The 27,387-nt window shown below is 42.0% G+C and overlaps 1 protein-coding gene across 11 annotated transcripts in view; it reads left to right on the top strand.

Moving 5' to 3' along the window:
* epb41l2 (erythrocyte membrane protein band 4.1 like 2) overlaps positions 1-27,387 on the top strand; it is a 51,096-nt gene that overhangs the window by 9,173 nt on the left and 14,536 nt on the right. For 9 of the 11 annotated variants that reach the window (XM_071478924.1, XM_071478923.1, XM_071478918.1 and 6 more), the window contains exons 2-14: positions 6,869-7,101; positions 7,256-7,441; positions 9,068-9,328; positions 12,461-12,565; positions 12,718-12,760; positions 16,320-16,395; positions 17,864-17,960; positions 18,115-18,239; positions 18,399-18,486; positions 20,752-20,904; positions 21,114-21,211; positions 21,739-21,911; positions 22,996-23,075. In XM_071478924.1, coding sequence (XP_071335025.1) covers positions 6,883-7,101; positions 7,256-7,441; positions 9,068-9,328; positions 12,461-12,565; positions 12,718-12,760; positions 16,320-16,395; positions 17,864-17,960; positions 18,115-18,239; positions 18,399-18,486; positions 20,752-20,904; positions 21,114-21,211; positions 21,739-21,911; positions 22,996-23,075 — 1,704 coding nt within the window. In that variant the 5' untranslated portion in view covers positions 6,869-6,882. Of the gene's footprint in view, positions 1-3,307; positions 3,605-6,868; positions 7,102-7,255; positions 7,442-9,067; positions 9,329-12,460; positions 12,566-12,717; positions 12,761-16,319; positions 16,396-17,863; positions 17,961-18,114; positions 18,240-18,398; positions 18,487-20,751; positions 20,905-21,113; positions 21,212-21,738; positions 21,912-22,995; positions 23,076-24,865; positions 27,384-27,387 lie in introns of those variants that run through there. The other 2 variants (XM_071478920.1, XM_071478916.1) reach the window with 2 other exon arrangements.

Genomic DNA, 27,387 nt, shown 5'->3' with positions numbered 1-27,387 from the left:
CACATATCTGTGTGTTTGGTATATCTGTGTGTGTATGGATGTCTTGTTGTGTGACAGATGGACAGTTCGAACAAGAGAACAGCACAGATTAGGATTCTCCACTCAGTGTGAGTGTGGTTATTTCAAAACCAAACTGGGGCTCAGTAACTGTCAGCTGTAGGACTGTTGGAGGGATAGTTTGTAAAGCTGTTAGCTTGTTGCATCAGTGCTCAACATTTGGGATGTCCCAGTGTGATCTGCAGGATTGGGTTTTTAATTCATTAGTCTCAGCTGTGTGAAGGCCAATCGATTTCCAATGCTTTTATTGGAACCCATTGCACTGAGTGTACACCAGCTTTCATAAACAACCTCTGCAGCTCAATTGAAAGACTGGAACTGTTTTTTAACACACAGCGTTATGAGCATGTAAACATTGGAATGACACAAACAAAGTGACTGAATGATATCCAGCTTTGGGGATAAAGTGGTGGTTATGCGTATATTTCAGGAGAGTTTTATAGGTTAAACATGTTGGTTAAATACTGTTATTGGCATTTAGTCAGTTTGCAGGGAATTGCAAGCATTGTTGTTATATGTTGCACTTCATGTCATCTTCAAGTCATGTTAGTTGTGTGGATCTAAGGATGGCAATGTTGGCTTGTTGGTCTATTGGTTGGTCCATCACTCTAGTCCAGAATAAAATGTTTGACTATTTGATGTGTTGCCATGAAATTACTTCCAGACATTTAAGCTCCCCAGATGATGAATTGCACTGACTTTTGTCATGTCCTAACTTTTCTTCTAGCGCCACAATGAGGTTGAAATTTTTGCTTTCGTGTGGAATCTCTCATCAACTGTTTGCCTTGTCAAATGATTGCCTTGAATTGTTTGATCTGCAAAGTGTGCTTGGTATGAATTGTAATAGCTTTGGTGACCCCCTAATGTTTCATTTAGCACAAAATTAAATTAAAAGGTAGCAAACTCTGTTCAGAAGTCTCTTACATCCTGTCTCATTTGTCTAGTGTCTTCATTGTAAGTGGGCAATTGCCTAAAAGTGTGCGATGTGGAGCTTAATCCTGAAAAACTAATCAGATCTAACTTTGTAGTGGTAGATATTACGATCAGTACTGGGGCTTCAGTAGTACACCCATATTTATCCAGCATTACTTTGCTAAATTGAAATTAATCTGTGCTCTTCCTGTTTGTGTGTGTGTGTGTGATATGATATCATTATAGTATGTCTTCAGTGTAGGTGGGGTGGTATTATGCTGGAATGTGTGTGATATGGCGTAGAAACCAGCTAATACACTTGTCAACTAATACGCATGTGCACACACTGAATACTATTTATAGTGTTTTGACATAATAACAGTTGTTACTGCTGACACACACAGGCTGGTTAACCCAGTTCCACACCTCTGAATCACTGACAACATATTACATTTTAATCACACAATGCAATTGGGTTTGGTGTTGCTCTCATTTCCTAGTTTGGAAATGCAGCCAAGCCAATCAGATAGATGGGTGTTTTTCTGTTCTCTGCCCCCTGGCTTTGTGAAAAGTTTATCAATTGGCCCCTTTGGTACTTGGGAAGTGGGCTGAGTGATGTGGCGCTCATAGGTGTTCCTCTGTCTTGATTGGCACATCATGTACAGAGTAATACTGAAGAAGCTTGTCGCATAGTGGAATAAATGTCATGTTAATTTGTAGAGGTACCTGCAACTAGCTGCAGCGAACACAATTTCAGGGTTGACTAAAAATGACCTGGAAGTTGTAGAATTGGTAGTTAGAAACACACAGGGGTATACACTGGAGATGTGTTGTAATCCCAGCACCCTTTTCTGTTGGGTGTGGTGCATCAGTGATGAGGGGAGAGTGAAAAGTAGCTGTTGCAGTTGCTGTAGATCCACCATGTAATATCTGCTGGAAATCTGATGTGGTTTGAAATGGGTTTAGGCACACTCATAATCTCTTTTGTCACTTCTACGCTCGTCCACTAATCTGTATTTTTGCTGTGGTAATCTCTTGTCTCCATTGGGATTTATTGTTGTTGTCCATGAATGTCATTGCCATGGAAACCAGTTCCTCCTCTTGTCTATCCCCACCCTCCCCCATAGAGTGATATGTTTTTTTTTAATGACTGAAAGTGGTCACCTCTGCTTTATCATGTGGTAAATGAGCATGAATGCGAAAGCCAGCAAGTTAATGCTGTCCATTCTCTCTTTTCTGACTTCTGTACTCAATCCTGTGCCTGTCTCTCATAAAATTTTATCTCTTGGCCACAGGCCAGGTCATGAAGTTGTTGCTATGACGACAAACCATGAAGCCCAGTGAGACAGCAATAAAGTTGTAAGTGGAGGAGCCGTTGTGTGTGTTTGCCTCACTCATGCAGCTGCAGTATAGTATCAACATGATGGAAAGCGTGGTGACGGAGAGCACACTGGACAATGGAAACGGTTCCTTGAATTAATTCAAAGAATGTTCATCAGTCCACATGTGCATGATGTTTTCATCTGCTGCTATTTTTTGTCTCCTGGAGCGAAAGCTTGAGTGACATTTAAATCAAATAATTTCTGTATGTCATCATGTATTTGCTGAAGTTGTTTCCACTTGGATACATTTACCTTTTATTGATAAACCAGCTTTTTCACCTCTCCCATGCGTAGAGTTTTTAAAATTTTTGTAATTTCCTCTCAGGTTTTTTCTTTTTTTTTTTTGCGTAAATTGAAAATGTGCTTAAAAACAGCTGGATTGAAATGCACATCTTGTCCAAGACGTATTCTGTGTATCTGCTTATTTATTTTTTCTTTCTTGGAGGATGTCTAATGGAGTTGCTAACTTTTGCACGCCAAGGACATGAAGTAATGATGTAATGGCTGAATATTATATCTCTGTGGGATTGAGAACAGGAAAACGAGACTAGTGTTTCAGTTTGAAGTGATTGTTTAAGAAAGTGGGAATGTCTTGGAGAGGGACAACTGTTTCTGATAAGTGTTCTGGAGGAATGAAGGAAAGATTGTGGACTGCTTGACAGTAAGAACTTGAAAGAGGAGCCTCCCTTGGATGTAGTGAAACATGAATGGACATGAAAAAAACAGCTGAGGAAGTGTAATTTCCATTTCCATGCTATGTGTCCATTAGGGATCTGGCACAGTAGGCATGCACAGTGGGTGGGGTCTTCAGCTCCCTTTTCTCCTACATCCATCTTCCACCTCTCCATCTCTCTGGCCTCACTCTTCTCTCTCACACACTCTTCTTCGCCATCTCCACTCCCCCATCCCACCCAACCCCTCTCTGTTCTCTCTCGTTTTCTGCCCTCGTTTCTGTGAGCGCGATCGTCCCAGGGGGAAGCAGAGCTCTGAGGGAGACGAGAGAGGATGGAGGAGGAGAGAAAATGGCAATGACAGTTTGTAGGACAGGCGTTTGCTAAGAAGTGGGAAGCGAAGGTTAAGGAAAGGAACTGGAACAGAGAGCTGTGGGCAGACGTTAAGAAAGGCAGGGAAAGGTCAAAGAGAAAAAGGAAAGTGAGAACAAACAAAGAAAAACAGGAGGTGAGAAGAAGTAAAGGGAAGCGGCAAAAGGAAAGGAGTTACAGTGGAGGAGAGAGCAACAGAAACGACAATAGGTAAGGCCATTAGTTTGGTCCAATAGTTTATTTAACCAGCTATTCAACCTGTCATTTAAATTTAGAAAAAAAGGGCAGGTGTAACATGTACTTGGCTGAGATTTACTCTCTTGTCGAGTACAGCAGTAAACGTTAGTTCACTAAAGTTATAAACGTCATAAAGACTGTAAAAGGTTAATTTTCCATCTTTGGTACGTTTCCATTGGTGTGACAGTCATGTGCAACATCCACTCACTGAAAGCAGACCATATCAAACAGATGAGTTTACTCACGGAAATAATAAGATTAAAAATACGAACTAAAGCTGAAAATAAATACTGATGAAGCTGCTTCCAGTGGCAAGTTGCTAGCACATATGTAAGCCTAGACATAAGATAATCTAAGTGAGTACTGGAGAGAAACTGAGGGAAAGATTGACTAAGTTGACTAAGGAAAACATCCCTCTTGTTTGCGCACACTGGAAAGACTAGCTGTGTGTGTGTCTGTTTATCATGAATCTGCAGGGAAACTGGGTTACTTGATCGCTGCTAATTGACTGCGAAATAGTCGGGTAAAACATAACACTCAGTTAGTACAGGAGTTGCCTCTAGATAGACAGTTCAACTCTTTCCGTAGAGGAGGTGAGTTTATGACTCAGGTCTCCTAAAAGCATGTTTAACCCACGCTCGACCCCGTTTATATGAACCTGCTGCCGCAGTCACATACGGGAATACTTGACTGCGATGACGGCCAGTTTCCTGACCTGCTGTTGTATATGAGATGCTATACAGATGGTTTTCCTGCCAAACTGTTCACTGTGTACTTGTTAGTATATATATGAAGAGAGGCTGTAATAATGCCGCCGCCATTGTTTAAATGGACTGTGGGAAGAAGAGGGAAAGAGGAGGGGCTTCAGGGGGAGATAATGCGAGCGGGCGATTGGAGGGGATTGAAAGGGGGCCTGGAAAAAAGGGATTGGGAGAGGAGAGAGATGAGTGTAGAGATTTAGTGAAAAAGCGAAAGAGGCACCCTGGGTTGAAGAGTAGCTGGGAAAGATAGAAAGAGATGTAGAGAGAGAGAGAGAAAGAGAAAGAGATGAGGAGAGGGAGGGTTAGAAAGTTGTGAGAGAGGTAGAACAAGGTTCCCGGTGTTAAACAGTTGTAGAGAGAAGGGGCCAGTTTAAAGCAGGCCAAAGTGGCCGTGACGAACATCTTGCAAAAAGCTACCCTCTGATGCCAACTCACTCACACACACACACACACACACACACACACACTAGTAGCTAGTCTATTGAGAAACACAGTGTCTCCGAGGAGTGGGAACTGCAGTTAGTAGGTAGTGACAGACCAGTTTAGATGGCTCTGTTTTAGGGTTGGGTTCATGGAAGAAGTATCACCTCACACACGGGGACAAAATATGTGGATTTAAAATTTAAAACCCTGTGTAACACTGTGATCTTGCCTGCTTGATACACAGCTTCACTTTGGTCAGTGTCTCAGTAGTTCAGAATAGATCAATCCCCCAGAGATTGACTGTACATATACTGTATGTTGATTACTAACTAAACTCTGCTTCTCCTGTAACAGCTCTGTCAAATGACACTGAGCATGCTGTTGCATCCATGCACTGACTGTGTTATAAACAGTTTGTTGATACAAAGCACAAGTATTTAGACACAGACCAAATACATTCGAGGCTTTGGTCTTTTCATAGACTTTGACAAAAAGAAAGATATCCCTATATGTGTGGTGTAATGTCACAGGGATTCCCTCTTTATACGAGATAAGTCAGTAGCATTCGTCTTTTGTCTTCTCTTCCTACACAAGTGCTTCTCTGACATTTGCACGAACCAAGACACACACCCCTCTCTAGCCATCTCGCCTCCTCCTCTCCCTACCTCATTAGCCTATCATGCGTAAGGAGACCTGTTCTATTTTTACCCCCGCCCCCTCCCTACACACCACTGCTGCACTGTGTGTGTGTGTGTGTGTGTGTGTCCTCTCTTATTGAAGGTGACAGGGCAGAAAAGAGAAAGTCAGTTGCTGGTAAGATGGTCAGAAAGTAAAATGCAGACGATGTAACGAATAATAAACTCAGAGGGAGAAGGTCAGAGAGACACAGTGTGGGTGATGGAGAAAATCATGGTTAGCAAGACTTAAGGACGGTGGATGACAATGACTTTAATAGTCTATGAATAATGTCTAACCTTCAGTCAACACAGACACACACACATAAACACACACAGACCAGAGCAGCTTGTGTTTGTAGGTAGACACACTGAGTGGGTAACAGTGCACATCCTGACTGCACCTTGCCCTCAAGACCTATGTCGTGGTCATCTAGTGTTATCAGCACATTAGTGTCATGCTGAATAACTATGTCTGTTGCTTTGATTGGGTGTGTGTGGACAGTGCTGCCAAAGATATTTGGGTTGAAGAGTGTGTGTGTGTGTGTGTGTGTGTGTGTGTGTGTTGACCACAGCTGCAGGGTAAAAGCAATGACTCAGATATTAAGAATTGAATAATTCACCCTCTTTCACTGTGTGTCTATGCGTGTGCACAACCGTGCGTGACTGCTTGTAACCAGCTGTTGAGCTGTTGACCCAGATGAAGCTCAGGGTGACAGAATGACATCCTAAACTCTTGTGTTTTTGTACTCGGGTAAAAGGGACAGGCCAACCCAAGAGCTAATGTTTCAAACAGCTATGAGCTCATGCACTAACAGCTGTGAGATAAAGGACCATGATCATAAACTTATGTGACCCTAATGTATTTAATTTTGGTGTTGTATTGTTTACATGACATGACTAAGGTGCCTATTAGCTTTATATTTATTGATATCCATATATATTTTCTTTGTCTAACATGCTATCCATCTCTTATTGTGAAGAAAACATTGATTGCACTCAAAGCTAGAAACTGTGTGACCACATGGCTCATTTATAAAAGATACTCCAGACTAAAATCTGGAGTTGCATGCCACGCCATGAAAAATTAATGTTGGTGCCAGAATCTGTGGGGCAGTCAGACTTTTTTCCAGCTCTCTGTCATATAACAAGAGCCACAACAATTTGGCATTCTTATTCAAGATATGAGTATCACAGAATCTTATTTTCAGTGTTTTGGTGCATATTTACCGGTGACGATCCAATGAAATAAACCCCAAATAGAATGTGTATACATATAAAAAACATTCATAATGAAAATGTTTGGATTAGTTTTGTCAATATGTGATACTTCTTAAAATCTAATCATTCCTCCATCACTCTCCTTTCTCTCTCCGCAGGTTGACCTGTCACCATGACAACAGAAGCAGGCTCTGAGACGGAGGTGAAGGAGAAAGCAGAGGAGTCAGCTGCTCAGCCGGACCAATCCGAGAAGGCGACAGAAGAGACCCAGGAAGTAGCGAACGCAGAGGGAGAGGAGAAGGAGAAAGAAAAGGAGAAAGAGGGGAAAGAGGGAAAAGGAATATCTCGATACCTGCCAACATGGCTTAAGAAGCAGAAGTCTCAAAGCCAGGTACAGTATATTCACCCTGTTCATGACTGAACAGAAAACCCTGCTTAAATTATTCAGCAGAAAATGTTTCTGCTCCTATCACTAATGAGAATAAATTAATAAATATCTAGGTTAGGAATTTAATGCCTGTGTTTTTTTCCCTTGACTCATGAAGACCTCTCCAACCAAGGAGGTCCCACCCACAGAAGAAGCTGTTAGCCCGGTGACACAGGAAGAGGAGGGGCCTGCCCCAGAAGTGAACGGTCACGCAGAGGAAGTGGAAGAGAAGGAGGCAGTAAAGTCAGAGCAAGTGAAGGAAAAGGAGGAAGAACCTCATTCCAACGCCAGCGCGGACACCGAGGTACTGGTCACATGTAACTGCTCTCCACACCCCACCGGTACACACACTGGGAGATAAAGTAGACAGGTGGACTCCCATTAGTCTGCTTGCAGTCTAACAAATCATAAAAGTTTTAGTTGAGGCTGATATCTCTCTGGTTACCCTCCCATAACAGAAATAAACCTTGACAGCTGTTAGAAAATGACAGAGAGAAGGCGATGGAGCAAGAGAGCACAAGAATAAAAACAAAAGCAAACAGAAAGTAGATTTTCTGAATTGCATGGTTTCCCTGTGGCCTGGTAAAATTGTTATGATGCCTGGTCCCAGTCTGTGGTCCAGGGGTGGGGGACCTCTGAACTAAAGACACACACAATAAATACACTTACCCCTTAAAGCAGTAGCTTAACATTTTGTGAAATACATTTATTCTCTTCCTTGCTGAGAGTTTGACGAGAAGATAACTACCACTCACACAGTACACACCATATATCTGGTTTGTTTAATTTGTACAAAAACCGTAGTGTAAAAACAAGTTGCAGGTTTTTCAGGGGGTGGTGTGCTGAACTCTTTCTTGGCTGGGTCTGGAATCTTGTGATCACTGCGAGGTGTCCAGGCAACCTGCTGAGATAGGAAGTGAAGTTTCCCAGCAAGGGAATAGTCTGGTAAACACAGCAGCATTACTGATCTTCTCATTTAACTATCGGCAAGAAAGCAAACAAGCATGTCTCCCAAAACGTTGAGCTATTCCTTTGACTTAATCAATTGAGTGAAAAGAGGAGCATCACTGCCAGAGAACATGCTGCAGTAATTTGGATCGCCTGTACTGTTCTGCTCTGAGCAAAGAACTGTGTACTGTGCATAAATACACAAGGAATGGCTGGACCTTCCTGATTCTAGTGTGAATGGAGTGTAACATCATAATTTTCCACATTAGATTTGCATCAAAACTCTGTTGGATACACTACATTGAGGACTGCATGGCATGTAAGCAAGTTAGTTATTAGTCACAGACGTGAATCCACCACCATGCTGGTCCCCCACCCAAGCAGGTGAAAGTGTTTTGCCTAAACAAATTTCCTCCCATGTCAGTACAACACATGACTTTATGAAGTTCCTCATTTTTGGATTAAATAAGAAATCCAGGTGTGAAATGTTGTCAGATAGATGGAGGTGCTCTGACAATGCACAGCAGGACACGCAGACTGTTTAAAACTGCTGCTCAACCAAGAGAGAAAGGGAGAGAGAAACACACGCACACACAAAGCCATTCTCCCTCATACACATGCACACACATAAACTGTTCCATCCAGCGATCACATTAAGCCACCCAGGCCCACCCAGTGACATCAACATTTCACTAATCAGGCCAAAAGAAACGCCTGTAGTTTCTAAAGAGCAAATGCAGACTGCAAATGCAGGGGAATTACACAAGGAGAGGGATAGAGAAAACAGTGTTTCCTCTTGCTTACTTTGGACAAATCGATTTTAGATGATTTCCTTCATGCTGCTGAGCAAATGATGACTTTTTTTTGAAGAGGATCGGAAGTTTTTATGTAACAGCCACAGTGGGAGACCTTGTGATCTTCTAACAATTGACGTTACCCCCCCCCCCTTTTTTTCTCTCTCGCACCTCGCAAACTCTGTCAGCCTGCCAAGGAAGAGAAGGTGGAAGAGAGTGCTGAGAAAAGTCCTGAAGAGACCAAGGAGACAGCAGAGGGAGAAGGAGTAGAGGAGGAGAAGAAGAAGGAGCAGGAAGGAGAAGTGCAAGGTGAAGGGGAGGGAGGAGGAGGAGAAGGCCAGACCTCCATTTTCCAGTCTCCTCTTCGTCTTGTGAGGAAGACCAAGATGAAACTGGTGGTGTGTCATGTGACCCTACTGGACGGGACCGACTTCACCTGCGAGGTGGAGGTAAGACACTGGAGAAAGGATTTAGATGTAGTCTTTTAAAAAGTCATTTAAAGATCTATATGAGATAAGTTTATTTTCTCTCTGCATTTTAGTGATACTCCAGTGCTCTGTCACGCTGCTGGAAATTGTTGGAGCAGACTTCTCACACTTCCTCCACACCAGTTTAGATCAGGAAAATAAGTGCTCAGAGCTCAGCTCTGTTGTGATTACATGGGATCAAACCAATGAGTCACAGCTGATGTGAACAGAATTGTAGAATGCGATAGAACATGGAGAAAATTTCAAGGTTTCCACTTTAACGTTTTCCTTTCAAATGTGTCATGGTGCAAGATAAAAATTCTTACTATCAGTATTTCTCTATATGACATGACCACTTCAGGGACTGATTAGACACTGACATATGGCACACATGTCGCTGGGAAAGCTAACAAGTTGTCTTTTCATAAGAGGAATGTTTCAGTTGGATTCAGATAGAAAGGACCCACACATTCTCCGTCTTATGTTCCTTTGCTAGTCAAGTAGGCCACACGTGAGAGCCAGTGTGTCAATGATGTAATAGCTAATAGGATCAGATCTGGTGTCTGTGTGTGTGTGTGTGTGTGTTTTTGTGTACACATGAGTGTTGGGGTATTTAACTTTCTGACTCAAAGTGCAGAAGCACCCGCTCACAGTGTTTGGGTGTGGTTTAGGGGATAAATGCAGAGCAAGGCAGAGCACGCTGCAGGGGCTTGTCTGGGGACCAAACACACACACACGCACACACACACACACACACACACACACACAGACACAGAAACCTGGCAGATTATGGGGGTCCCACCAGATTAGTGTTCTGCATCTGCTACTCCAACAAACACGTGCCCTGCCTGGACCCTACTACACACTCATACATGCATGTAGATATTCGCAGCATCACATGTCCCTCACATGCTCTGTTGTAATGATTAATTAGGAGTGTATTGTAAAGAATCACTGATAATGAAACGTATCTATCTTGTTATGTATCTGTAATTTTTGAGGTCTCCTAAAGAGTGAGTGAGAATCCCAGAAGTGTTTGAGTTGTGCTAGTGTGTTGTTTACTAGATTTTAGAAAGGATCTAATGATCTCCTCACTGTTGCATGTTATCCAGGGTTTTTTACATGTGTGTTTTTTCTCATTATTACCATAACTTCTGGTTAAAAACTTGTTTCCCAAGTAGCATGCACATTTTTAGCCGTACCCCTCCTCACATTCCCACACTCACTCACATTCAGTGGGAAGCTGCCCAGAATAGCCACCGTGCAGGTCCACTGGAACTGTTAACAGTTAAGTGTCTGGTTCAGAGGCCGGTCAAAAGAATAGTGAGCTTTCTCCAGGTTTCAACTTGGTTTGGGATTTTAAACTGGCATCTTTACCATGGTATACCCGCTTCCTAATCTACAGCATGCCAACGCCCGACCGCGTGCCTGTGAGTGTCTACGGCTGTTTGAACAGTAGCTGCTTTGTCTCACAACAGATAACGCTGATACTGCAGCTAACTGCTATTGTCCTAAAGTGCACACACACACACTCACACACACATATCCATCTATCCCTCCCTCCACACACTGGCATAGTTAGGTTGCAAGAGGGAGAGATGCACAATGCATTCCAGAGATTAAATTTTCTCTTTTGCCCAGCCAGCCTCCAGCACAACACACACACACACACACACACACACACACACACACATACACACATAAACACAGTTTCTACTCTAACTCCCTGTCCATTCTTCCATCATCCATCCATCCTATTTATTAACTGATGGCATCAAACTTAGTCCCTTGTAATAACTTAATACATATTTTATTAGCTGTGGTGCCTTAAACCTCGGTCAGACTCTAGAGAGTTACAGAGGAGAGTCTTGGTGTCACATGGTCTTAATGCTGTTTGTAAGACTTTCATTAGTATTGGTTACACCAGGGTTTTAGTGTCACACGGTTTAAGTACCATTTCATAGAATTTCATTAGGTTTCAGTCAGACATGAGTTAAGTAGTATTTGCAGATATTAGATACAGTTGCACAGAGCAGTGTATGTTCTACCGTATGCTTACCCAGAAAACCAAGATACAGACAAGCACTTAATCTTTTTAGCAATTATATGGTTTCACATTGAACCTTATTTAGCATTTCACTGATATTGCTCAGAGTAGAACCTATAAAACTTTTTTATCTTCTCCATGCACATTTGGAAAAGCCTCTCAGAATAGTGTTGTCTGTCACACGGAAACGTGTAACAGACATCCAAAAAGTTATGGGTGAAAGTTTCCTTCCTCCCATTTAATGTTCCAGATCTCTGTAACTGCCCGCAGATGTTACACACTTGTCTTTAGGTAGTGCCTTGCTCGGAGGCACAGTGGCACAGACCCACAAACCCTGAAAGGTCACATTGTCGCATTCTTTGGGCGTTCAGAATGCAGCTACTCTGCGGGTGCGTGTATGTGGTACAAGCTTCCGCAGATGTTTTCTGCTGTCCCAGGACAAGAAGAAAAATGCACCCTTTCATCCTCTTTCCTTCCACTTTCACCACGCTCCCAGCCCTGTCTGCAAGTCCGTCTGCGTAATGCCGCTCTCACTGTCAGTGTCAGACTGAGGCTGCGCTGACTAACTGAAAAGAAATGAGCATTATTTAAGTATTTCATTCTTTTGCGTCTTTTTTTCCACCCTCTCTCTGTCTGACCTTCTGTCTGTCCAAAGGGCGCCATTATGTGTTTGTGTGCGTGCACCCCCGAGCATGCACGTATGGATGTGTGCTAAATGTCATTGTCATAGCTGAGTGTGGAGGATTTTATTGCTAAGGCTCCCATCGGCCTTACGAAGGAATGCGTCGCCCAAAGACAGATGGAGAGACTGAGTAAAAGAGCAAGACAATGATGAAACAGATGCGGATGAAAAAGAAGGAACAGAGATGCTTTCATTGAGAACTGTGGACAGGAACTTGTGGAACAAGAAAATCAGTTTTTTTTCTCATATTTGTTAAGCTCTAAGGTAGCTTTTAACAACTTGAAACATAACGTAGTACCTTTTTAAAATTATTTTTCCATCCAAATATAATGTACAAATATTAATCTTTGTGTTTGAATCTCTCTCTCTCTCTCTCACTCTACAGAAACGAGCTAAGGGCCAGTACTTATTCTTCAAGGTGTGTGAGCACCTTAATCTAATGGAAAAAGACTACTTTGGACTGACATACAAGGACAGCCATGAACAGAAGGTATGCATCCATACACACACGTAGACAGGATGTACTACATGCTAAACAAGACAGTAATGTACACACACAAAAAGTGCAGACATGTACATCTGGATAGTGTCTCACACTGTGCAGCGACAGAGGTTAACTGTCTTCTTGCTCTGTGTCTCCAGTGCTGGTTGGATCCCACCAAGGAAATCAAGAGGCAGATCCGCAGTAAGTTTTATTTTATCAAATCAGACTATTTCTGGATTGTGACTCCCAAGATGTGTAAGTCTGTCCATCCATCCTCCATCCGTCCATCTGCCTCAGCAGTACAAGGTGTTTCACATAAAACAAGGGCCCCAACTTCTCAGCTAAAAGGCACTGAATAAAAGATAAATATTGAACTGATAAAATTAAGCAAGTGCCTGCATACCAGCGGAAAAACAAACTGCATCACAAGCAAGTCAAACAAACCCAGAGCCATCTGAAAGCAAACGCCAGCAGCCTGGCAGCGTAGAGGAGGTTACCAGAGTGTGATCACTCTGCTTCATTATTTATCGATCTCTCTATCATTGTTGAAGCTTAGTTTTATTTGTGCACAGCATGCCTGTAACACTGGAAAAGGTGTGATAACATTCATAATTTTTGTTAATGTGCCTTATGTAATTATTTGTTAAGAGTTTTTCAAGAATATATGCATAACTTTACTCTTTTTCTTTTTCCTTTTATTTCTTGCTCCCTCTTTTTGAACAATATGAGTCAAAACAGCCTTTAAAAAACAGCCTAAAACTCAAAGTCACACTTTTAAGAGCCAGACATAGAAAAAACATATAATTTCGGCTCATAAAGGGTTATTTTAGAATTAGTACATGTGAGGTAGTTATGTCTGGGTGTGTGAGGGCTGTGTGTGTGGTTCCATGTGGATGTGCGAGCATCACAGACTGTGTGGCGAGTGTACATGCCTGTGTTTTTGTGGCTGTGTCGTTGTGTGTGTCTGTGGTTCATGGATGAGTGGTATGCGTCTGGTGAACATTTTTCTGTGTGTGAAGGTTTATAAAGAGAGGGGGAGAGAGAGAGAGAGACTGTATTATCATGAGTGCCTATGTTCATGTGAGTTGAGTGCCTCTGCCTGTGTATAAACACAGAAGCACCACACAAATGACAGGCTTGACACCATTCAGCTCGAAACTACCATCAGTCACCTCTCAGCCGTCACAACTGTGAGTTAGTACACTCTGGGCTGGGGGAGAGAGTTTTTATGGGTCAGTGAATTATTTTGGAAGGCTCAAGATGCTGCCTGTGTTGCACTTTTAAAGTGGCAATGTCATTCAATGAAATGTCTGTTAAGTCAGTATCTATCGCCGAATGAGGGAACACGGTGGGGATTCAGCCTATGGCCCACTGATGAAAGTACTGCAGTATTTGTATATCTGCAGTTTTATGAACTTGGTGTGAGTAAAAGCATTTTACTTGTGATATATGTGATACATGAAGTAGTTAGAGGAAATGCAATGTGTGTGTCAGTGAGCCTAGCACTTACCGCTAATCAAGAATGCGGTTGAAGGTTTGGTCTGTGGTTAAGCTCCTGCCCACATTGCAGGTTACTATGACAAGCACAGTGTGGGTGTGTCTGTTTTTTGTGTTTCTGGCAATCTGATTTAAGGGTATGATGCAAAAATGGAGAAAAACAAGGTAAAAGTAAATTTGCTGAGAAAAAAAGTCACTGAAAAAATCAGATGTAGTAAACATCCTTGAAGATGCTGGCAGGGAAGAAAAGAATGCAGGAAAATGTGACAGCAGTTTAGAAAAAAGAGAAAAATAAAGGGGAAAAACAGTGAAAGAAATTGCACTCCAAGCAGGTGAAGTATCTGGTGTCAGAACCAGGCTGAGAGCCAATGAAAATGAAACTTGGACCAAAAAACGGAACTGTCTGAAGTCAAACTGATTTCCATAGTAAAAAATACCAGGCAGGGCATTTCAGCAATGAAATTGTCAGTCCTCAAGTCTAACCACTGGAAGTAAAACGTCCAGTGGTCCTTCTGAGTCAGGAAGTGAGCTCCTTCTTAGATTTCACTTTTACAGATAATGACAACAAGAATTCCTCTTAACTTTAGAAGCTTAATTTCTCTGGAAGCCGAGCAGAAAAGCTGAAGAGTCTGGATTTGATCCAGTCAGCAGACAGCTGCAGTGCATGTGGCTGTTGTTAATGTTTAACAGCAGGATTCATGTTCCTCTTATAATCATACTAACTTCTGGGTGTCGCACCATGTTGATACTGTCAGTGCACTGTCATTATACACGTGCAGTTCAGTTCACTTTCTATGTTGAGAACTAATGGGCAGATAGTGGAATTCAAATTGTTCTTCCTTATTTATTGCTGCACAAGCTGGAATTCAGACACTGATGCTGAAGTATGTGTGTGTCTAATGTTTATTCAGAAAAATAGGCTTTTATAGGAATAGTTCACTCAAAAAAGGTGGGGTAAGAGAAACTGCTAATAAGAAGGGAGTGGAAGAATTGTTGCCAGAAACTGTGCAGTGGTGATAGATAGGGCGTGTGTTACTGTATCTGTGTGTGTGTGTGTGTGTGTATATATATAATGTATATATATGTTCTGTGCGTCATGAGTAGGAATGCTTGGTGCCACGTGGTTGTGTAGAAAGTAGAAGTGGTAGAAGTAGAAGAGACTCCCAGAGCACTTACTGCTGCCAGCAAGACATACAAACTCAATCTCACTCCCACATACAGTTCACATACACTTAACACACATCGATATTCACCCAGCAGCAGACGCACACAGACTATCTACTCTCAACACTTTTCATTGTCGTACTATATGTTTACAGTCGAAAAATAATACACCTTTTCTGTCTTTTGCAGCGAGTTGTTTTTGAGTTTCCTCATGTGATTTCACAGTGAAGGCTCTGCATCTGTGTGTGCGTGTCTCTGTATGTTAGGATTTATCACCGTCTGTCCACTTACACATGTGTGTATATGTGGATGTGTCTATGACCTTGAGGGGGGGGGGGGTGGGGGGGGGGGGGGGGTGGTCGCGATGTGATGTCAGCTTCTCCCCAGTTAGATTTTCCAGATGATGTGATCACCATCTCTTATCAAGCATGTGTATGTGTATGTGTGTGTCTGTGTCTTGTTTGGTGGAACCAAGCAGCACAGACAAGATGGACATATCAAGGGTGGCAGGCATGGCAATATGGCGTCCTGCACGAACGAGATTAGGAAATTGGAGCCAAATGAAAATTGAAATGAAATTAGGGCTCTCACAAAGGAAACCATGAGGCACAATGATGGAGATATTAGTGGTGATATTGTTGATGATGACCATGTTTTTGTTTCTGATGATGATAAAGATCACGGTTTGGTATTTGGTCAAGCCAGAATGAGGTTATGCAATACCAGATCTGCTGCATATTTGTGTGTGTGTGTGTGTGTGTGTGTGTGTGTGTGTGTATCCATGCGTGATGTACCAGGCTTAGTGCTCTCTAAAAGCTGTTCTGCATTAGTTGCCCTCACTCACACCGCTTCTCTCTCCATCTCTTGAACACACACACACACAGATGGGCAGAGGGATGGATGGCATTGGACAGAAAGATGAATAGATGCAGAGAAATCCAGACCACCCTGATCATACTGCTGAAATGAAAGTCTCATATTTTAGATTATGTTTTTCTTCTTCTCAAATGTACATTCTTCCCCTGCACTCAGAGTTACTTTTGTAATGTTATTGTACTGTATTGTAAATCACTCTGAATAACAATCTCCCCTTCTTCAGGTAACAACTGGCAGTTTGCATTCAATGTCAAGTTCTACCCTCCTGACCCCTCACTGCTCACTGAAGACATCACCAGGTACACACACACATCAGAGATGTACCAATGTTTACTTAAGTCTGCATTAATTTATTTTTTATGAGGGCCAATGGAACAAGCTGTAAACACAACACTGACTTATTATCACCTTTTAAAGTTGTTATATCAAATATTTACACAGACACAGTGACATTAGCTTTACAAATATGCTGACAAATGTAAGGCTTAGTACTTGCTCTAATTTTAGCTATGTTTTTGGTCTCCACCGGCCTCTGAGGAAAATATCTGACCTTAGCTCCTCTGTAAATGCTCCTCTACTGTATGTTCATCAGCTGGTCACTGACTTCATCCTCATGCTGTTTGACAGTTGATTTATCAGAGCCTTTTTTTTGCTGAAAACAGCTGGAAATTAGGTTAAAAAGTGAAGGTGAGCAGAAACATTAAAGAAGCAGGTTGTAAAAAGAAAACAATGAGATGAAAAAGGTTAAAATGATCTGTAGAGCTGAGGGAACTGGAGAAAAAGGCAAAAATGTTTAGAGTTGGTATTGTGCACATCTTAAATTCATTTGTGTTTATACATATGCACACACACACACAGGCATGCTCCAAGCACACAGCATTTAGGGTGAAGCGTACGTCTAATGGAGCGAACAAATTCTCTGATGGTTGTGGGAAAAGGCTAATTGAGGACACACAAACACACACACACACTCACTAACAGGCATACACTCACTTAGACAAGTACCAACAAATGGCCACTGACACTGCTGTTGCTCCTCCAGCACTTTAGAGGCATCATTTAGCCTTTTCATCTTTTGTTAAAAGTTTCAATAGACAGATTAATTGAAACTCCATAGATACTCTTCACACAGTTTTCCTCTGACAGTACTATGTTTATTCACATACACTAAATACATTCCTGTCCTGGTGCAGTATACTGGCTCAGTGAAGAGAAGCCCTGTAACTGGATGACTGGGGTTTAAGCCTCCATGTCAGCAAGTGTTGGTTCTGCTGAAATGACTTTGAATGACATTTTTCAGTGGCCAGGATGATACATTTACGAGCACCTTTAGGTGTCTGCATCAGTCATTCACATTGAAGCTCCTGATAATGAATTCTTCCAGAGAGGTTTACTGCAGAGGACGGCTTGCTCTGTCGGAAATCCATACAGCCACCAGACAGTTCACTAACTGCAAACATACATGTTATGCAACTGGGTTTGTGAATGAGATGGTGAGGATTAGATATAAGGTTATTCCAACAAACCAGTGTACCAGCATACTAAGAAAAGTATACAACAAATACAGCACTGACAGAGACGTTCAATCCACATCAGCTGATGCTGTGCTTGGGCCTCACAGGAGGAGAAGCAATGTGGCTACACGGTTTGTTTCATTATTATCGTGTTTTAGTTCAAAGAAAGGCTTATACCTTTTCTTCTTCTCATTGTGAATAGACTTCATTCCACTGAAAAGCCAGTCCTTCTTACTATCCCTCCTTCCCGTAGGTACCTGTTGTGCCTGCAGCTCCGTGAAGATGTGGCCTCTGGTCGACTGCCTTGCTCATTTGTCACTCACGCTCTGCTGGGGTCATACACATTGCAGGTACAGTACTACTGTCTGTGCTAGTGTGTGCACATGTGTGTGGTGCATGTGCAGCTGGGTAAAGATCTTCCAAGTTAACAGTTTCCAGATGTGACTTTGTGTCCTTATGTCTGTCTCAGCATAGGTGAAGTGACTGTCCTTTATTGGTTTACAGGCAGAGTTAGGTGACTATGAACCCGACCAGCCTCGGCCCCTGGACTACATTAGCCAGCTGACCTTTGCGCCCAATCAGAACAAAGAGATGGAGGAGAAGATTCTGGAGCTCCACAAGTCTCACAGGTGAGAGAAGACAGGCTTATGTAGTCAGTAGTCAGGGACAACAATGATCAATGCCTTTTTTGTCATTGAAAGCTATAGATTTGTTTATATTCGTTTGTATTTGTTTATGCCTCTATAGTACTTTTAATTTGTAGTAATTTGGCTTTTCTGTGTGTTTAGGGGAATGACACCAGCACAGGCTGATGCCCAGTTTCTAGAAAATGCCAAGAAACTGTCCATGTATGGAGTGGACCTGCACCACGCTAAGGTACAAATGAATCCTCCTCTCCTCTTGTCCTGTTGACATCTGGGGAGTAGCAGAGTGTCTTTGATGTAGGACCAAAGTGGCAGTGTGCTTGCATGTTTGTGTCACTACATCTGTGTGTGTCACTGCATCTGTGTGTGTGTGTGTGTGTGTGTGTGTCAGCTGTACAAACACTCAGGGAGGCCATTGCCATGGGAACAGCCAGTCTCTCTCACTGGGATAGCAGGTCATCAGCAGAGTGCGTGCATGTTTCCATGTGTGTCTGAGTGTGTTTGTGTGTCTTTGTCTAAGACGGGCAGAAAGATGGGGGGAAATATGCATGAGAGAGGGAAAGAGGGAGTCTTTAAATAGAAAAAGAGGATGTGAGATTGAGGACATTGAGGAAAGACAAAGAAATGGGGGACAGAGATGAGGTTGGAGTGAGATCAGGACAGATCCTTTACAGATAGAAAGAGGCGAGTCCCCTTTAAGGGCATGCTCCACTTGTTTGCAACACAGACAGAGTACTGGGGGAAAAGATGAGAGCAGCAGAGAGAGCCTTTCAAATGTTGAAAATCTTTTTTTATGGCATACCAAAGTTGTGGGAATTCAAGCAGCAGATCTATTTATGTCCTGTGTCCATTAATTTGTTGTGCAAGTTTCATAACCGCAAAAAATCCACAAAGAAACCCTGTCAAATACTGTTTGTCACACTTTAAGAGCGCTGGATTATTAGAATCATGTTGAACAAACACAAATTAATGTTTCTGTGTTTAACTAAAGCAAACACATTTCAAGCTCTCGATTGTGCGCAAGGCCTTTCTAAATTGGTGTTTGGTTGTGGCAATGTGTGTTGTTTTTTTTTTTTTTTTTAAACCTGCATCAACTGGCTGATTGTAGACCTTCTCTTTAGACACAGCATTGATTGATAACAGGACATATTTGTGGCAGTGGTGAATGCTATGCTTTGTTGTCAGTCCCTCACAATTAAAAATCAGGAGCCAATTTGTTGATTCACTATTTCACACTGACATTAAACAAGAAAAGGAACAAAATACTATCTACACTAAATAATTAGTAACTGTATCGAAACAAAAAGTTTTTGTGACAATAATGAAGTGAAAAGACGTGAAAATTTTAATAAAGAATTAAATAAAAAATGCACTTTAGGGAATTGAATAGGCTGGAGAGTGTATTGTTTTTGTTTGCAGATAACTGTGTCAGCAGCATGAAATACAGTTATTACATGAGTAGCAGCAAGAACTAATTGTGTAAAGCATGTCCCAGTATGCAAAGACAATAAAGTAACAGTTAATTAGTGCAGTTAGGTTGTAGTCCAGTGGTTGTTTTAGTCTGCTGAGGACAGTGGTGATTGAATAGCCTGACAGCAGCAGGCACAAAAATACCTGAATACAGTGGGTGGATTAATAAGCAATATTAAAGAATCATTAAATGCACTGAAAATGGTATATAGTAGTTTTTAAAGGCAGATGTTTGAGATAGTTTTCAGTTTATTTCATTTCCCCTTTTTTAATATTATTTATTAAGTATTTATTCAAAGTCAGCCTGCATTGTTACATCACTGCTGGCTGCCACCTTTTATTCCAGCTATTAAATGTTGAGCAATGTTGAATAAAATGAGCATTACCTTCATAACTGAGGCCCTCTCTTCCAGAGTGAATGACTGAGTGATAGTAATCTTAACTTCAAATACCACACGCTTCTTGCTGCAGCCACTGAAGAGTGATTGTTTATCCACCGAATGGAGAGCAAATGGAAAATTGTTTTCCTCCTACCTCCACTAGTCAATGTGTCTGAGCTAAAGAGCTGAAATGTATCTGTGGTGGCAGCACAAGGACAGAGATCGATGAGCAGCTAATAGCATGGCAAAGCCATGTGACACGTGTGTGTGTGTCCCAGTAAAACTGTCCATTATCAACATATTGCCTCCTCCATTAGTCCAACAGATTTTTCCTGTGTTAATTCACTACTGTAATCAATACCCCCCACCCCCAATCCTCACCATTACCAGATGGCCTTGGACTTAAAAGCTTTGTTAGTGAGTTAGTCTGCCAGCTAACTAAGTTACCACACTGAACAACAGTGTTTGTGTGTGTGTGTTAATTGAGTTTTTGCTGACCTTAAGCAGACTACTTTAGAAATCAATTGGCGTACAGTATGATCTGATTTAGCCAAACAAGCGGCTAAATATTCAGCTGTTTCACAGAGATTAATTAATCATTTCACAATGAAATGTATTGTATGTACATTTGTATCTGTCTATTGCAGGACTCTGAGGGTGTGGACATCATGCTAGGTGTGTGTGCCAACGGACTCTTGGTGTACAAAGACAGACTTCGGATAAATCGTTTTGCTTGGCCCAAAATACTCAAGATTTCATACAAGAGGAACAACTTCTACATTAAGATCAGACCAGGAGAGGTATGTACCCGGGCATGTGCACATGTGCAAACACAGGCTGTGAATACTGAGATTTCCTCCGTCCTGCATACAAGAATGCAACACCAGAAACAATTCTCTCTAATGTTAACATAACAAATACACATAGCATACTGTACATAGTTTGAGATGGTTTCTCCTGTGGTAGATAGAATATCTTCATTTTTGTTTCTCATTTGTGTCTTTGACAGACTGAGCAGTTTGAGAGCACAGTGGGATTCAAACTCCAGAATCATCGATCTGCCAAAAGGCTGTGGAAAGTCTGCGTGGAGAATCACAGTTTCTTCAGGTAGAAATCCACACACTCACGCACTATTAACAACACCAGTGCTGTATATGAACACAATCTTGTGTTTAGGGTACCTAAACAACTTGTTAGATAAGGTGCACTGGAGAAACCTGTGCTTTATCAGGCTCAAGAAAACACTGAGTCTCTTGCCAGAAAACAAATGGAGAGTGTATCTCATAGTTGTTTAACTCGTCTGATGCCTGAGGTAAAATATACACACCAATACATCTGCACAAAGACAAAAGAAGTGCCCAGCATTGCTGCAAATGTGGTTGCTGCGAGTGTGTGTTGTGTCTGTATGGTTGTATGTCTGTGTGTGTGAGAGAGAGGAATAAGCTTTAATATCCTGTTGAGGGGGGAGTTGTCTGGAAACATTCCTCCTCTCTCCTGCATGGATATATAACTGCAACTATTCACTTTTGAAAGTAAATCACTCTGAATAAGTTTTAAAATTCATGCTCCTCTGCTGCATTCCCTCGTCTTTGTTCCCCTTCCTCCTGCCTTCCGTCTCTGTCTCTTGTCTGTAGGTTAAATGCACCAGAACCTCCTACCAAGCCTCGCTTCTTGACTCTGGGCTCTAAGTTCCGCTACAGCGGACGAACCCAGGCCCAGACCCGCCTGGCCAGCTCCCTCATAGACAGACCTGCGCCCGCCTTTGAACGCACCTCCTCAAAACGCATCAGCCGCAGTCTGGATGGAGGTAACACACTCACACAACGCTCACACAACACTGACACTGAAACATGACATTCCAGCTTCACTCTGAACAATATTAAATGAATGGATAGACAGACTGAAAGAGGAATGGAAGGAATGATGTGCAAATGGAAGTGGGGTCATAGATGGAGTGTGTATGTATGTGTGTGTTTGTGTGTGTGTGTATTTGGATGTGAAATGCTCAGTGTCTGACCAGATACAGGAAATAGCTGCAGCATATGTTTCCTGTCACAGAGAGAGAGAGGCAGAAGGAGAAAGAAAACTATGAAAAGAGAGAACGTTATGTCAGAGAAAGAGGCCCTTATAATGAAAGAAATGTATACAGTGCCCCTCTCATGTCAATAAAATGTCCTGACAGAAAACAAAATGGAAAGCTAAAGCACAGATCACAAAATTTCAGTCTCATTTCAATTTCTATCAGATTTGGCATGGACAGAACAAAAATGAACAAATACTCAATGGCTCCTGATTTAAAAATGCCTGTGCAGTGATCTCACATGCTGTAGGAATGTAATTAGGACTAATACCTTCTGAATTTGTACAGGATCACAATACTTCATTTACTTCATGATACTTAAATGAACCATTTTCATAATATCAAATACATATTTAATTGTCTTTGGAAAACAGTACACACCATTTTTGTGGTCTTCCGGATTTGGGATAACAAATCCCACTTTGTGCAGCTGTGTGCCTCTGTTTCATATGTGTCAGGTTCATTCCACTGTCTTACATCGTCCCCTGCTGGACCCATTAATCCACTACAAGCCAGTATTGGTATGAGGGAGTAGAGGAATCAATTCAGTGAAATCCGTGCACATGCAATAATTTTTTGATCTTAATTTAAAAATTTTAATAACCCTTGGCTTTTAATATCTGTCACTGTTACGGTTTTGGTTACTTGTATTTGTCCTTGTATGGGATAAAACAGTTGGCTCTGACCCACATTTGTACCAAAAGACTTGTCAGTGAAGATTCAGGCAGTTGTTGCTGTGTTTAAATGTGTTGATGTGTTGAAGTTAAGTGTTTATGAATTCATTTTGTCTGTGTGTTTCTCATTCCTCTAGCCCCAGTGATCAGCATAACTGAGGCCGGCACAGCTGAGAACGGACGTGAGCACCGCCTGGAGCTCCAGTCTGACTCTAAGGTGTGTGTGAATGTGTGTGCGAGTGATTGTACATTATTTGTGGATAAACATTTGTTTGTTTGGAAGAACAAGACAGAAAGAAGTTGTCCAGCAAGTCTTTGTGTTTGCTTATTTGTTGTCATTAACATATCTTTTGGAGTCCACATTGTCCCACAGGAACTGTTTGTCTTTTGTGTCAGAGACAGACAGAATTTATCTGGGTGATGGAAAGATAAAAGATTGATATGTTTCTATTCTAATACATAGACTCAGACTTTGGCTCTGCATCAAGTTCATGTCATATAGAAGCACCGGTTGATTTAAAGTTGCGTACATGAATAATTAGTGTGTCAACAATGTGTGACAATGAACGTTTTTAATTAAGACACACTTTTGGCTGGTATGCTGTTATGGTAATATGTGATCTACACATGGGGGAGAGCAAGACCACTATTCTGAGTGTTAAGCCAAGAAGAAGAGGCTTTTACTGTGGGTGCAGTCTGCAGGTACTTCTGCATTGAATATCAGGAGCTGTATATATAGAACAAGCATTGCAGGATGTTGCTTGTATCTGGATGGAAACAATAAAATGGTATAGCAGGTTTGTTATTTCTACACCAAGATCATGATTCACGAAAGTGAACAATAAAGTGAATAATAATTGTCACCAGAACTGAAATGAAAGCCCGGAGGCTTCACTTTGTCAGCAACCCAGTTTCAAATTGTTGTCTCAAGACATTGAATCCTAAGGATGAAATGACAGAATCAGAAATGGCCACGTCAGATAGCTGTGGGGTTCCTAGGTGTATCAGGATGCTTACAGTGCTTTCACATGGTGACTACTGATCTGTAGATGTAGACACAAAGTCATACAAATAGTTCATCACTGTTTTCACATGATTCTTCAGGTACTTACTTTTCTTCCACTAGGTGGGTCACTACAAGGAACAGGGGGCGGCCAGCCCTGGTTTTTTTGTCTCCTTAATATGTGCTTACGTGTGTGTGAACATGAGGGGAGGGGACACAGAACAGCTAGACTGACAGAGAAAGTCCATTAGCATGTGCAGCTACAGCTGGTCTTTACAAGTGCAGCTCAGGTAGCCCCGTCGGTGTGCACGGTTTGAGGCTGCATCCTCTGGCATCTCCACTCAAAAGTGTCCTGTAGTAAGGATCTGTGTGCACTAGCAGGACTGAGGCCAGCCCCAAACCAAGCCTGCCTATGTCCAGCACAGGAGTATATATTGATTACTACTGTATGTTATGCATGCCTCCTGTTTGACCCCCCCCCCACTTTCCCTTTCCTCCTCCTAATGCTCGCTCACACCCCGGCACTGTGGACTCTGTCTTCACCCTCGTTTAGTGGTGGCGCCCTGTTGACACTGTTTCTGCACACAACTGTAATCTGCTCTATGCTCTACCCTGCTATGTTCACTTTTAACCTATTGTGGTGTGCTGTTCACTGACTAATGTTATGTCTCTTTCCCTCTCTCTTTTTTCCTTCACACACCTTTTTTTTGCTCTCCTCACTCCCCTCTTGCATGCTCTCATTTTTGCCATAATTTCATGAAAATAAAAAATGAAATGATTTTTGTTTAATGCATGTTGTTTTGGATGCTTTGGTTTAATTTGTTAACTTATTTCACTTCTTTGCTGCTTGCTCTTGCACTGGATATGTGTGCATGGGTCTCTTCTTTCTTTTCCCGCCCACTCCTGTTTCTCCCCACTTTTTTGTTTTTTCCTCCATCTCTCTGTTTCCTCTTTCCTCTCCTTTTCCTTCTTCTTGTGTGTGGTTTTCATTCCTCCTCCATCAGTCAATCTTCATGTTTCCTCTCTCCTTCTCCTCATCATCCTCTCTCTCCTCCATCCCCCCATCCCTCGACTCTATCTCTGAGCTCGACCACGGCCTATCAGACATCTCAGAAGATGACGACCTTATCGACGACAAAGCTGTGTCACACACACCCTGGGCTCCTCCCTCTTACGCTTCAGTCACCTCCAATCAGCAGTTGGCTGATTTTGAACACCTTGCACAAAATCCTCAAGCCTGTAACCAATTCACTAGCTCCCAAACTTACACTTCGGAGGTTTTGGGAATTGAGGAGAGCTGCCAGGCTGAAACCAGAGCAACATCTGGACCACCAAACTGGCGGAGCTGGTTCTCTCTGAGAGGAGTGGTCAAATATGTTTCCTTCATCCTGTGCTTTCTCTCCATGTTGGGGAAGAATGGAAACATGTGTCTGCCTGCAAAGCTATTTTCAGGATTAAAAAAGAAGCTGAGCTTCTTGACCGTTACTGTGTCCAAGCTAATGTCTAAGTCAGCAGAGAATCTAAAGACTTTTACTGTCAGTGCCCCTAAAGCTATGATTTCCAACATATCTACATCCAGATTACATCAAATTCTTAACAGTTCAGCAAAAAAACGGGATCATTTTGTGGCCTTTTTTACTTCTTATCTCCGTACTAAGTTCATTAGTTTGGTTCCAGCTTGTACTTTGCAACCAACACAACTTCCTTTGCCCTCAGTGTCTTCTCTCACCTGTCCTCCAACTGTCTCTTTCTTTTCCTCCCTCTCTCCTCAGCCCTTTTCCTCCTACCTTGCTTCTCTCCTCACTCTCTTTTCCGTCTCTCGCTCTAACCTAACTGCCTCTGTACATCGCTACCTTCTACATCCATCCCCTCTGTTTCTCCCTTGCCTGTTAGTCGTCTTCCTGTTGGTTGTGATGCTGACAGCGAGCCAGTCTTTGGTCTTGGCCTTGATTTTAGCCACACCCCTCGGCCTGACCCTGTGTTACCTAGAGAACGTGGTCTCCAGTCAGCGAAAGGCACTTTTGCCAGTTTTTATCACCGAGAGGCCAAACGATCAGCCTGAGGATCAGTTAAGCTCTGGTTTCAACAAGCAAGCTTCTCCTCTCCCACAGACACACACACCTCCTCGCATCAGGCATCACGCTCACACAAGTGCTACCTGGACACAAGAGATGTGCGATCCTGCTGCATAAACACATACATTCATATAACCCCACCACCCTACCAATCCACTCCCACTCCTCTCTCCTTTTGACCTCCCCTGTGTTTGAATGTGTAAACCTGATGTCTGTGAATGTCACCCTCCCCTCCTTTACCTGATGTTTTCTTTTTTCTTACCACCCCAGCACCCTGACAACCCCACTGTATTGTTCATAGTAAAGAACAAAGAGTAGAATAAAGAAGATTAATCAAAGTATTTAAATCCAGAGTGGCTAAAGGATGATCAATGTTGAAATAGAGAAACTATTAATATATTGTTAATATAAGAAAGCTCTATTAGGGGATTTAAATACAGGACAGAGGCTGTGAGGGATGGAGAAAGTTATAAGATTTAACTACAAAGGCAAAATATAACAACATGTAGTAATGTGTAGAACATATAGGATATATAAGATAAATAAACACTTAAGGAATAAACTCATTTATTTTTGATTAAATGTTGTGTTGCTGCATTTTGCCTTTGTGGTGCAGAGGAAGATTAGTTGTAGATTAGATGTTATAACTGTATGTACAGATAGACACCATAACCCCCCTCAACCCCATAGCACTTAAAATGTATTGGATTTGTATATTATTGCTAATGAATATTAAGAATAAACAGTGTTACACTTACCCCAATCCCTGAGGTTCAGGACCCTCTCCTCAACCTGAGTCCATTGTTCGCTTTGTTTTAAGTAAATGTATGAAGGCATTTTTGTGGTGGCCATGTGGCATTTCCTTGGTAGAACCAAGCTGTTCGTGCAGACAGAAGAAATATGTAATCAAAGACAAGATTGAAAGAATACTGGCATATTCTGCTCATTGCTAGAGTAACTCATTAGAAGTTAAAGCTGGTCTTTGGTGGAAAACATCATCATGTAGCAATTATTACCCAGAGAATAGTTCCATAATCCTCTGACTAAAAAGTAGCATTGGTGTCCTAGAAACCTACACTACAGCTATAGTAGTTGTAATTGTAATTTTACTTGTTGTACATACAGTGAATCAGACTTGCTGTTAAACATGCTCTAAATTTGTTTCGTAGGATAAGAATATACATTGACACAGACTCTAAACCTTTGTTTTTATATTGTATAAGAGCAGTCAGTAGCACCTGCTGTCTCCCTTTATTGACCATCGAGCACTCCTGTCATGTCTAATGGGTTTGTGGGTTTGGTGCAAAGGTCACATGACCAGCAGTCCTCCCTAACACCGAGGTTGCTGGGGAAGAAAATAGCTTTTCCCATCATCCATTTCACTTTTTTCTGTCTTCGTGCCCCTACCCTCCTCATTTTGTCATGACTAACATCGCCATGACTACGACTCT

This window comes from Trachinotus anak, unplaced genomic scaffold (assembly GCF_046630095.1).
Source record: "Trachinotus anak isolate AG129_WGS33_773 ecotype Australia unplaced genomic scaffold, CSIRO_AGI_Tana_v1 ptg000005l, whole genome shotgun sequence".
NCBI classification, from domain to species: domain Eukaryota; kingdom Metazoa; phylum Chordata; class Actinopteri; order Carangiformes; family Carangidae; genus Trachinotus; species Trachinotus anak.
Note: the sequence above shows the minus strand (reverse complement) of the source record. Positions and strands in the feature narration are given on the sequence as shown.